This window comes from Bidens hawaiensis, unplaced genomic scaffold (genome assembly GCF_021521415.1).
Source record: "Bidens hawaiensis isolate Kalapana, Puna unplaced genomic scaffold, B.hawaiensis_p1.1 tig00044298_1, whole genome shotgun sequence".
In the NCBI taxonomy this organism is placed as follows: Eukaryota; Viridiplantae; Streptophyta; class Magnoliopsida; order Asterales; family Asteraceae; genus Bidens; species Bidens hawaiensis.
Genome location: NW_027497879.1, coordinates 2,710 through 14,916, shown reverse-complemented (window position 1 = coordinate 14,916; position 12,207 = coordinate 2,710). Strand labels below are relative to the sequence as shown.

Here is a 12,207-nt window from a genome sequence, read left to right as displayed (position 1 = left end):
TTGTGTTTGGTCGGCTAGCTTCTTCTGTTTGACCATTTCAGTGTACTTTTCCATCAGACGCCGCTGCTCGTTTATGAGCCATTCATTCGGATCATTTGTTTCTTCTTCTGGACCCATTGGTCCTTTCAGTTTCGCGCCGGCCATATTTTGTAACGTGAGATCGTCTGGAGGAGTTTCAGTCTGGCCGTGAGGGGTTGTGACGAAGGGACGGTTGCTGGTGGTACGCGTAGAATCACGCGGAACCCTCAGAACCTGCTGTCCGTCGTTAACACCCTCACGTTCAATATCCTCCAGAGCTTGATCAACGTTACGAACGCCAGAAACCATGGTGAATGATTTTTTTGTAGATCTGATGAGATCTGATTGCCGATGTAACAGTGGATGGCGCCAATGAAGAAACGTGGATCTACTCGCTGGTAGCAGATCTACTTTCCTCGGGTTTGATTATACTATTTCACCGATGGTTCTTCTGGATCTGTGTTCTTCCACCTACAAAATGAACAGCGCCGTTACTTACCCCTCAGAAAGGGACAGAGGGGTCCTCTTTGGGGTAACCCTCCGGCGTGAGAATCAGTATATTGTGGAGAAGATAATAATAATGTGTGTCAGGGAATCTCAAGAGTATTGCTTAATAGCTCAATACCCTCTGATTGTGAGACTGTGTTTGTATGTAACTGACTGTGAGTGAATGTAATTCAATATGATTGAATGTGAATATCACTGCCTGTAACTGTCAATGATTGAGTATGAATGTGTCATCAAAGTGGAGTTGATGTTGTATTTATAATGCTAGGGTTTCCACTGATTGGGCTCAACCTCGTTGGCCTCCTCCAATCGCACTGCGCCACGTGTCCTCTGGGACACTTGGCGCTTTCTCGTTGGTTGTAATCACGTGGCAACACATGTGTCATGCTGAGTTGTCGACCTTTCATTTGGCAGCTGTCAACATCAGCATATTCTTACTCCTTAAAAAGATGCCTTCTGGAAGGTTGTCTGACGTGCACAATCAAGGTTGCCCTAATCCTGATTTGGATAAGGACGAGGTTGATTATGCGCACGTGTGATATGCGCCCATCCTGAGGATGCGCGAGGTCTTCTCTTTATTCTCACGCGCAGATATTTCATGCGCAGATGTGATATGCACGAGCATGTGATATGCGCCGCGCGCCGATGCGCTGCGCGCATATGTGATGCGCGAGCATATGTGTGCCTAGGCATATGATGCCTGAGCATGTTTTGTATGCGCCATGCGCATAGGTTTTGGCTTTGTGCCTTCATAATGTCTTTATCTTGTGGGTTGACCCGCCTTGCTCGGTGTTGAGGCGGGTACATACCTCTTCAATTATTACGTAGCTTAAAACACCTTTAAAGATTAATAATAATGATGTACCATAGTACGTCCATACTACCATACTCCGACCACCTTGCCAATAAACCAACCGTCCAATTTAATAAATTAAACGCAACCACCTCGGCTTCATTTACATCTTTCAGTACCATTATTGGTTCTTATATATTTATCCCAACAACTTATTGAACCCACAACCTTTCCACTAGTCATAACTCATGGCTGCCTCTTTGGGTTCCACAAGTCATGTTGTGCTCATTTTCTACCTACTATCAGCATTCGGCCAGTTCGCTCCTCTAGCCGAAGCTGCACCACGTGCCTTTTTCGTGTTTGGAGACTCGCTAGTCGACAGTGGGAACAATAATTACTTGGCTACCACTGCCCGAGCCGATTCACCACCTTATGGCATTGATCACCCGAGTCATCGAGCCACTGGACGATTCTCTAATGGCTTAAACATTCCCGACCTTATCAGTTGAGTTCCGGTTTAATTACCTATCCATCACATTAATAACTTATTAAGTATATTTACTTGACTTGAGTTATTTAATTGCAGGTCAGCGCATCGGTTCTGAACCCACAATGCCATACTTGAGCCCCGAGCTCACCGGGCAAAAACTTCTGCTTGGTGCTAACTTTGCATCTGCTGGAATTGGAATACTGAATGACACCGGAGTCCAATTTGTATACTCTATAATTAATTATACTAGTACTAGTACTAATAAAACACAATATGACACATAACGGAAAATAAAGAGCTATATATATATTAATTCTCAAAACTTTAGATAAAAAACATAAGGAGCCCTTTTATACAGATTTTTAAATTTGATAGTTTTGACGAATTTTTTAAATTACAAACAATTCCTAAATATTTGAATTAATACTTTAAATAAAGACATCAAATGTGCTAACCAACAATTTACGTGTTTTACGTTAAAAAGGAAACTACTAAAGATTGGCGAAATTGGGAGAAAATCTAGACTGAAGGTGACAGTTGGGCAAGTCGCCTATGGCGTTTGCCACATGATCCGTCTTGTCAAGATTTGTTTGTCCACCAGTAGTGGACAATGCAACTCCAATCGTAGCCCCGTTTGAAATATGACTTTTTCTATCTTGTTTACTCTTGTCCAAATGATCCAAATAAAAGTGTATTAACTATTAACTCTTGATCAAATCCTCATCACAATACATTTGTTAGGCTACTTACTATTACTATTACATATGTAATACCTTTTTTTTTTTCAGGTGAACATAATTAGGGCACCAGCACAACTTGACTACTTTAAGCAATACCAACAACGAGTTAGTGCACTCATAGGACCCGAATCCACGAAAGAACTTGTAAACAAAGCACTAGTTCTCATAACACTCGGTGGCAATGACTTTGTTAATAATTATTACTTAGTCCCCTTATCGGCACGCTCCCGTCAATATAAACTACAAGATTATGTTCCTTTTATCATATCCGAATACAAAAAGATTTTATTGGTATGCCTTGAAGTATATATTTAGCCACAATAGTACAATATTTATAAACATTTTCCTTTAACGTGTGCAGAGGTTGTATGACTTGGGGGCACGGAGGGTGCTAGTGACAGGAACCGGTCCGTTAGGGTGCGTGCCAGCTGAGCTGGCTCAACATAGTACAAACAGTGAATGTGCGACTGAGCTTCAAAACACCGCATCTCTATACAACCCACAATTAGACGATATGCTTGCTGTTCTTAATCAAGAAGTCGGTAGTCATGTGTTTGTTGGCGTAAACACAAGGAAGATGCACAATGATTTCATGAGCAATCCGGTAGCCTATGGTGAGTTTGTATATATTAATACTAATATACATTTGTAGAATATAAATAAATTCTTGTATATATTCTTTTTATATAAATAACATATTGTTTTTGGATGACTAATTTTTGTGCAGGATTTGTTACCGCAAAAATAGCATGTTGTGGACAAGGGCCGTACAACGGGATAGGACTTTGTACCCCTATGTCGAGCGTATGCCCAAACAGGGATGTTTATGCGTTTTGGGACGCATTCCATCCGTCTGAGAGAGCAAGCAGACTTATTGTTGAACAGATTATGATTGGAACAACTGAGTACATGAAACCCATGAATCTAAGTACCATGTTGGCTTTAGATTCTAATCAGTTTTAATTTTTAGCTATTTGAGTTTGTGTATCAAACATTCCATAACCACTAAATAATGTCTATTTTTTCTTGTTTATCAATCAATCACAAAAGTGTTGAATCATTGTGTCAATTCTCGTTCATATATTCAAACTGTATTATATGTGTGTCATGCTTCTGATTACCAACACTGGTATTAGAGCGGTTTTTGAAAATCCATTTAAAGGAGGAGACTGAGTACATCATAAGGGGCGAAAATTGAAAAATAAGAATTGGTGATCAAGAAGGGTTCGACTAAATTTTTGTCGGATTTTTCTTTGATTAGGGGGTGCATATTTGTCTGAAAATCAGAAGCAGGGGATATCGAAATCACCTTTAAGTTCAATAGAATAGTTCAATCGAACAAGAACACAAAAATAATCAATCAAATATAGAACACGAATATAATATCAAATCAATCAAATATAGAACGGTTATAATATGAAACTTTTGGCCATTATCATACAATTCTATGAGTTTGTTATCGGATTAGCTTTGGAAATTTGAAATTTTTGCATCTTTTTTCAATCTGGATATGATCGGTCACGATGGAGGGAAATACGAATCGGCTGTTGCGTACGTTCCAGTTACAGGCAGTCGATGACATACGATTACGATGTGTGCTTTGTTTAATATAGAAAGTAAAAGACTAGATTACTTAACCTAATACACTAACAAAGTTATTGTAATTCATAATATGTAATTTCTGCTAGCTTCAGCCTATCAAAGACTCCTGCTCCACGTACAGCGGTACAGTAGCATCTGGAAGCTTTTTTTGTGAGTTTAGCTTTCTTTTTCTTATTTAATATAGTATTTAATTAACAACCCTTGTATAGGATGGCACGTACACAATGTTACAACGTTATTTGATCAATGCCGTCAAAAACATTTGTAAAATACCTTTACTAGTTGGGACAAGCAAGATGTCGAATTCACAGGGAATTAGTGGAAAGTGCTAATCAAGTTCAATACTTAATAACTATGCTAGGTGAACAGACGATGTCGAGCAGATTAAATATTGATTTAGTTGTAAAACAATTAGAGAAAAATAACCAAACTCCAGGTTTCAGGCTATGAAGCAACTAGACCAATTGATTAAACTTATTTGGAAAACTCGTTTGCTTACACCTATAATCAAAAGACTAGATATTTGACCTCACTGATCGTTAGAACTTAATCCGAACAATTGGCTTAGTTGAATAATAACCTAATTGATTACCAGTTTTAGGGTTTGATAAATGTAAGTGATTTAATGGCTAAACATAAACAGGTCAATGACTCTAAGAACTTAATCCTAAAAGTTGATGACCACAAATCAATTAACTGATAAAATCACAAAACATTCAATTACGAAAAACTGTTGAATGCACAAACAATTCAATATTTAGGTTCAAAATACCAAAAAGTCTTGCTTACAAACACAACCCTACTCCCGGAGATGGTCACAGAAGCTTTAGCCTTGCATCTTAATCCTGAATAGCTTGATTATGGTGTGGAAGAATGAAAACATGGATGATTGTGGTAATTAGTAGGTGTTAGGATGGTGGAAAATGGCTTCCTAATACCCCAAAACGACTGGGAGAATTTCTCTTTTCGTAACCCTAAGGTTATATTTATATATGGAGGCAAAAACCTAAAATCTGCGTCTTTTTACGAACTAGGCCGCAATTTGTGCTCATATGGCCGCAACTTGCGGCCTCTCTTTCAAAATTGCCTGATCAGCGCCCCTGCTTGCGGTGATAGCCCCCCTTGCACTGTTTTGCCCATAACTTTTTCGTTATAGCTCCGTTTTACGCATCGTTTTCGGCTACGTCTTCGTCTTCAAATTCTCTATAATTCCATGCAATAAAATCTTCATTTCCATTCAATCTCATATGCGCCAATTTAGCTCCTTTAAGCTCCACTCACCTGTAAATGTAAAACCACTTAAAGTAATCGTGTCCAAGGCATATAAACACATAAAACACACGATATAACTTTCTTAAAACACATTCTTTCACCCACACATCATTATTCCCCGTTGAGAAGAAGAAAATAAATGTCAATTAAAAGTTCGGCAAACCTATCATCCTCAAATGCAGACTATTAAGAGTGATTAAAATCAAAGTATGTTTTTCATAATAATTGTTTTTTTTTCCCTAACACTTGAAAATACAATGGCACGCATTGTATACGCTTTCTAACAAACTATACCGGTTCCTTCATCTCCATTTCAAACCAAGAGTTCTAGAAAAGCAAATAAGGATGACGATTTTGTTTTTTATTAGATCTAAAAAAATTGTTTTCCTTTCTACTTTTTATATATGTTCTATAATTACGAGACTAAAAATACTTTAATTTGAATACAACTCAATTTTCAATAAAAGTTACATTATAACGTAAAAAAATTAATAAAAAAGTTAATCAAACTTATGTATTTAAAATTTTTGAAAAAATTAAATATAAAATGTGAAAAAAAGGTCAAATTGCATGTTTAATGAAATGTTGAAAAAGAAATGGAAAAAAATTAATTGTACAAACTTGAAAACAAATTCATCTCTATCTATAAATACAAAAGGTAGTATACCAATATACCATCATATTTATTCGCTTGAAAACCACAAAAATACCGATACAGATAAAACGTTTCAGAAAAAAAAATAAAAATTAATGACGACTTTCTCATTGCTCTTATTTCCACCACCTCCTTCCTTGTTCATCACGGCAATGTCTTTTGTAAACTTATTGTCACCAACAATTGGTGGATATATGGAATTGATCGACAAACACAAGCGGTATGGCAAGTTTTTTTATGCTAGTTCGTCAAACAAATATAAAAACGAAGAAAACCTTAAGTTGCTAAGTAGAAATGGAATGCTCGTATTTTATGTCCCACCATTCATCGTGACTCTTGTTGCATTGGCCACCATTCCCCGTCAAGATCTTCGATTCATTATGGTTGAATATGTTCTTTTGTTTCATTTTTCAAACGGATCCTTGAGGTACATGTTTTCTATAAATTCAATTTAACTCTTGTCAGCTGTCACATGTCGTTTAAATTGAGTTTTGACTGCTTGGTTTGCAGGTTCTTTTTGTTCACAAGTTTAGTGGTTTCATGATGGTTAATGATGCAATAACGATTGGTGCAAGTTATTGTGTATCCACTACTACCATGATTTACGCCCAATATGTATCGCAAGAACTACCCGAGCCTTCGGTTGATCTCAAACATGTTGGACTTGCCATTTTTTCAATTGGAATAACCGGAAACTTTTATCATCATTGCATTCTTTCTAGTTTAAGAAAGAAAGGTGATAAAGAGTACAAAATACCTAAAGGCGGAATGTTTGATTTGATTATATGTCCACACTATTTGTTTGAGATTGTGGAGTTCATTGGAGTATCATGCATTTCTCAAACGATATTTACCCTGTGTTTCACTCTAGGCACGGTATTCTTGTTAATCGCGCGGAGCTATGCTACACGAGAGTGGTACATTTTAAAGTTTGGAGACACGTTTCGCAAAGATATCAAGGATATAATTCCTTACTTGTTTTAGATAGTCATGACCCGTGGTTAATGTTATACGCATAGTGAAGGCCTAAAGAATGTTCCCTAGCAAAAACATTCATTGCATAGACGTTTTATATCAAAGGAATTGTAGTTTATTAACGGTACCAATTTTTAGGTTTGTAAAAATGGTGTCCCTCTTAATGGAATTTTTTTTAGAAATAGGGTATATATGAGATTCCTAATCACTTGGAGGGTTGGCTTTGATTTTTAATCACAAATGGGATAGTAGTTTTTAATAGTGGCGAATAAGAAAGTTGGTATAGGTATGTAAGAGAATGTAAGAGAGTTGTCAGGTGAGAGAAACTTATTTGTATTTGATAGTGGCGAATAAGGTTAATTTCTTTTGATAATGGCGAGTAAAGTTAATTTCGTTTGATAATGGCGAGTAAAAGTGAGGTCATGTGACCAGATACCATTAACACTTAGTATTGGCGAATAACCTTAATATCTCTTGATATTGGCGAGTAAGAGGCTAGTTGTATTCTACAGATTGTTTATATTTCATAAAATACTTTAAAATTTTATTTTTTTAATATTGTTATACAAAAATAGAACCTAAGTGTGAGACCACAAAATGGTTTTAGTTAGTGGAGGATTTTAAAGTTCGTATGGTACATTGGATATAGTATTCTTAATTATATATTTCTTTCATCTTAAAGACGCTAGTGTGGTTAGTAACTTCGTATACATTTATACTCGTGAGCAAAACTCTTAGGGACAAGGAACTGAGGTTGTCCCGGGTTTTATAGGCTAAGAACTTCTAAATATATCACATATAAATATAAATTTGGTTAATATAACACATATATCCAATAATATTTTTTATCCCAGAAGTGGTTATATGTGATTTTTAAAGTATTTTATGAAATATTAACAATCTGTAGAAACAACTAGCCTCTTACTCGTCAATACCAAGAGATATTAAGGTTATTCGTCAATACTGAGTGCTAATAGTACTTGGTCATATGACCTCACTCTTACTCGCCACCATCAAACGAAATTAATCTTATTCGCCACTATCAAATACAAATAAAATTCTCTCACCTGACAACCCTCTTACATTCTCTTACACCTATACCAAATTTCTTATTCGCCACTATTAAAAACTACTACCCTATTTGTGATTAAAAATCAAAATCAGCCCCCCCAAGTGATTAGGAATCTCATATATACCCCATTTCTAAAAAAAATTCCTCTTAATGAGGTTGAGGGTTCAAGTTCTATTGTAGAAATAATGTAGTCTTAGAGTAGAGAGGTGTGTGTGTGTGTTTATTGTTAAAATAATGATGTAGACGTTTTATGAAATTACCATCTCGAATAGATAATTGAGCATTAATTGGTAAAATACTTGTACTTACAAATTTGCGAATGCGATTAAGATTATGGAAATTACTAGTCATCAACAATTTAGACGACCAATTTTGCATGTAACTAATATTCGAACTAGAAACCCAAACTTAAAAAGTAAAATGTAATATGTCAAGTTATGATCTGAACATTAATTATATGATGTGGCGTTGTACCTTCGTTTGGCACCCAACGAACCATTGCGTGGTATTGATGATGATCTCCCGTGTTGGTAGGTTACTTAGGAACAAGTTGTTTAAAAGGTGTAAAAGAACTATAGAACTCTCAAACTCGTTGACAAGAATTATACCGAGTAACTTGCCTCAACAAGCTAGAGGTACAAGAGATTGTGGGGCATGGGTGTGTATTTATCTAAAACGTACAATTTAAGTAATGGGTTCAAGAACTACGCAATCATGTAACCTGGCACATATTTTTTACTAGTTGTAATTTTTTTTTTGGGGTTAAAGATGGATTGCGGAAACTTGTATTTAATTCAATTAAATGGATACATTTTAGCAGTGTATAGCCCTGGACTTTTTTCATGGAAAAATAATATATCCATTAAAGATATTAAGTATATATCAACTTACACTTTTATCCTTTATCTTTAATTAATAATTACGTTGAAAGTCCTTTATGTAATTAGATTGTAACATGTTCCTTCTTAAGCTAACAGATGTTAGATTTTCTCTTAAATGACATGTTAAATATCGACTAATGCCCCATTGCGGCAGAAAGTACAAATTTTGATGCTTGTTTCATATATATATATATATATATATATATACACCATTATGTCCTTTAACTGGCTTTAAGTATAGATTTTCTCTCTGTTAAATGACCATCATTTTTTTTGGGAATAATTATTTACAGCAACGAAAAGAATGTGTGAGTATTGAAAGGTAAGTTTCAGTCATTTGTTTTGGCATGGGCTAGACGTCACAGACTCGATATTTTCTCCATGCTAGCACCCATTAACCAACCCCCCCCCCCCCCCCCTTTTCTTTTTTCCTATTTTGTAATTTTTTTTTGTTCAAGATGGCTGTTATTTAATTTTCCCTTACATTTTAAATGGATTGAAAACACTTGTATTTAATCCAATTAAATGGCTACAGTTTAGCAGTGTATAGCCCTGGACTTTTTCATTGAAAATAATATATTCATTAAAATTTTGTTAACATGACTTTTTCAACTTAAATGTTTATCCTTTATCTTAAATTATTACGTTGAATATCCTTTATGTAGGGGGATTGTAACAAGTTTGGTCATTTAAGCTAACGAATGCTAGAATTGTTAAATGACCAATGTATCATGTTACAAACTCTTTAAATAAAAGTTTGGTCATTTCGTATTTCAACTTAGGTCTATGACATCTTTCTAAAATTATAACGTTTTCATTCTAAGAAATTTAAAACTTTTTGCATACCGTTAAGCATAAGTTCAAAATTTTATGATTCAAATAGCAGTTTCATGGAACTTTTATGTAGAAAAACTGTATCTTCTATTACGAGTATGTTTGGGATTAAGTTTGAAAAATGTTTATTGGTTTAATGGATTTTTCAAAAAGTCAATTTGAAACGGTAGGATTTAGGGCTTTTGAAAAACTGCTTTTCAACTCTTTTAAAAAGATAAAATAAAAAAGATTTTTGTAATTGCCAAACACATTTTAACTTATTGGCTTTTTAAAACACCAATAAGCCAATAAGCATTTTTCAAACTCAATCCCAAACATACTCAACGTCCTCGTATTTGTATGTTAATCACAAAACCATTCAAGAAGATTATATTTATTTATTTATTTAAACTTCTACTTTTCTACAAACTTTAAATGGGTGCTCAAATAATTTAACGTGTCTGGCCCATAGAGGACGGTAAATTGGGTTTTTTTCAGGAACTGGTTTTGGGTTTGGTAAACAAAGTTAAGAACCGAGTTAGGTAGGAACTGGTTTCAGGTATTATCATGTTTTTGACCGGTTTGCCTGGTTTTTATCGAGCTTTGGCCGGGTTAGGTCCGGGTGGACGGGGTTCTGACTGCGTAGAGGTAGAACCGATTCCCGTGGGTCCGGTTTGGTTCCAGGAACAGGTTCTTTGAGAAAGTGAAAGCTGGTTCGTAGCCGTGGGTCAAGCATACCGGGTCGGGTCCGTAACCGGATTTTACGCCAACCTCTAGCAGCGGTAAGCCTATTATGGGCCAATATGGGCCCTTAATGTTTTTTTTAAGTTCACTGTAGTCATACTGATCAGTATTACAGCTAAAATGAGGAAGATGAGTTTGCTACACTGTGCTACACAAGTAATCAGATCATCATCTTTCCACTGCCGTTCTTTCTCTTCTCCTCCTGCCAACAGTAAACTTTTCGTTGCAGGTATTATTATTAATATTATTATTATTATTGAACGTGTTTTGTAATTTGTACTCATTTTCTAAACCTTGTTGATGTGGGGTTTGAAGGTTTATCATGGTCAGTAGATGAAAGATCATTAAAAGATGCATTTTCCTCATTCGGAGAAGTATCTGAAGGTAAAAAATTGCAACTAGTAGACCTTGTGAACATGTAACTACTTTGCGCACCAGGTGTTTGATGAAATGCTTCAATGAGAAACTAAGTAAAAAGTATCTGATATGTATGCATAAAGAATTCTAGGGATGATTTGGCTTATGGGTAACCTTAAATTTGGTTCAATGCTTCCAAAATAATTTAAAAAAAAAAAATTTAACCAACCCTTCTTGACCCTAAAACCGTTCCAACCCGAACCAAAGTATGAAAATAACCCTTATTTGAATCGACCCGTTCCGACCCAAACCCGCTCTGACCGGTGACCTGAACCGACCGGTCCGTTTTCCAGTCCTATTTCAAATTAACATGAAACCAGAACTTTTTATCATCCAGGCTTTTGGATGGATAATGTCGGTATCCATTAATCTCGAGCCTTGAATGTCACAAAAAACACATAGCTTTATGCAAAACGTAACGTGTGTGATAATTGTGTGCAGTGAGGATCATGTATGATAAAGATAGTGGTAGGTCAAGGGGTTTCGGGTTTGTAAATTTCTCAAAAGAAGATGAAGCCAATTCAGCTAAAGACGCCATGGATGGAAAGGTTTGTAAATAGTGGATTACAAAACAAAACATTTTCAAATGCAATTCATTTTGGTAACCAAATGATTTTTTAAATGACAGGCTTTTTTAGGGAGACCGTTAAAGGTCAGCTATGCACTGGACAAAGTCAATAGAGAACGTGAAACTGCACGCTATTATAACAGAGGAACTTCTTTCAATCGTAGCTAGCCGTTGACACAATAATTTTATTTGTATTAGCATTTTATGGGTATGTATTTACTTCAAGTAGCTTATGTATTATTATTGGTTTATACTATAAATCACATTTAGTGTAACTTTTTTACTACAAGAAATTGCACGTTTCGTCCTTAATCTCATTAGTTACATGAATTATGTTTTACGTTTAGAGTTTCTCACGGATTTTCTAATAGTCGGAGGGACGCTTAATTTTGTCGTTAGAAGTAGTCATGTGCAATACATGTGAGTTTACCCTTTGATTTAAAAAGAGATATTTATATATAAATCCCAATATGCCCTCATGTGGAGGGTACTTGATTGCCTTTAGTTTTAACGTCCAAGTTAAACGTAAACCTAACCGAAGGATGAAATGCGTGAATGCAAGTAAATCAACCAAGAGATGCATATATTTGTAAAGTTAAACAAGATTTCATTAATTTGGACCTTGGTACAAGAAGGAAAACATCATAATGAGGTTCAGTT

General features: G+C 35.5%; 3 protein-coding genes across 3 annotated transcripts; all 3 read left to right on the top strand.

The window, feature by feature from the left end:
* The first annotated feature begins 1,566 nt into the window (after positions 1-1,566).
* Positions 1,567-3,511, top strand: LOC143594912 (GDSL esterase/lipase At5g33370-like). Its single transcript, XM_077074098.1, has 5 exons — positions 1,567-1,822; positions 1,905-2,032; positions 2,597-2,839; positions 2,910-3,162; positions 3,276-3,511. The coding sequence occupies exons 1-5, from the start codon at positions 1,567-1,569 to the stop codon at positions 3,509-3,511; spliced, it is 1,116 nt and encodes a 371-aa protein (XP_076930213.1).
* A 2,718-nt stretch (positions 3,512-6,229) lies between these two features.
* LOC143594917 (uncharacterized) lies at positions 6,230-7,071 on the top strand. Its single transcript, XM_077074101.1, has 2 exons — positions 6,230-6,469; positions 6,588-7,071. The coding sequence occupies exons 1-2, from the start codon at positions 6,230-6,232 to the stop codon at positions 7,059-7,061; spliced, it is 714 nt and encodes a 237-aa protein (XP_076930216.1). The 3' UTR covers positions 7,062-7,071.
* Positions 7,072-10,685: 3,614 nt separating this feature from the next.
* On the top strand, positions 10,686-11,773 carry LOC143594911 (glycine-rich RNA-binding protein 4, mitochondrial-like). The gene is made up of 4 exons (XM_077074097.1): positions 10,686-10,791; positions 10,878-10,946; positions 11,421-11,527; positions 11,608-11,773. The coding sequence occupies exons 1-4, from the start codon at positions 10,692-10,694 to the stop codon at positions 11,713-11,715; spliced, it is 384 nt and encodes a 127-aa protein (XP_076930212.1). The 5' UTR covers positions 10,686-10,691; the 3' UTR covers positions 11,716-11,773.
* Positions 11,774-12,207: the final 434 nt, after the last annotated feature.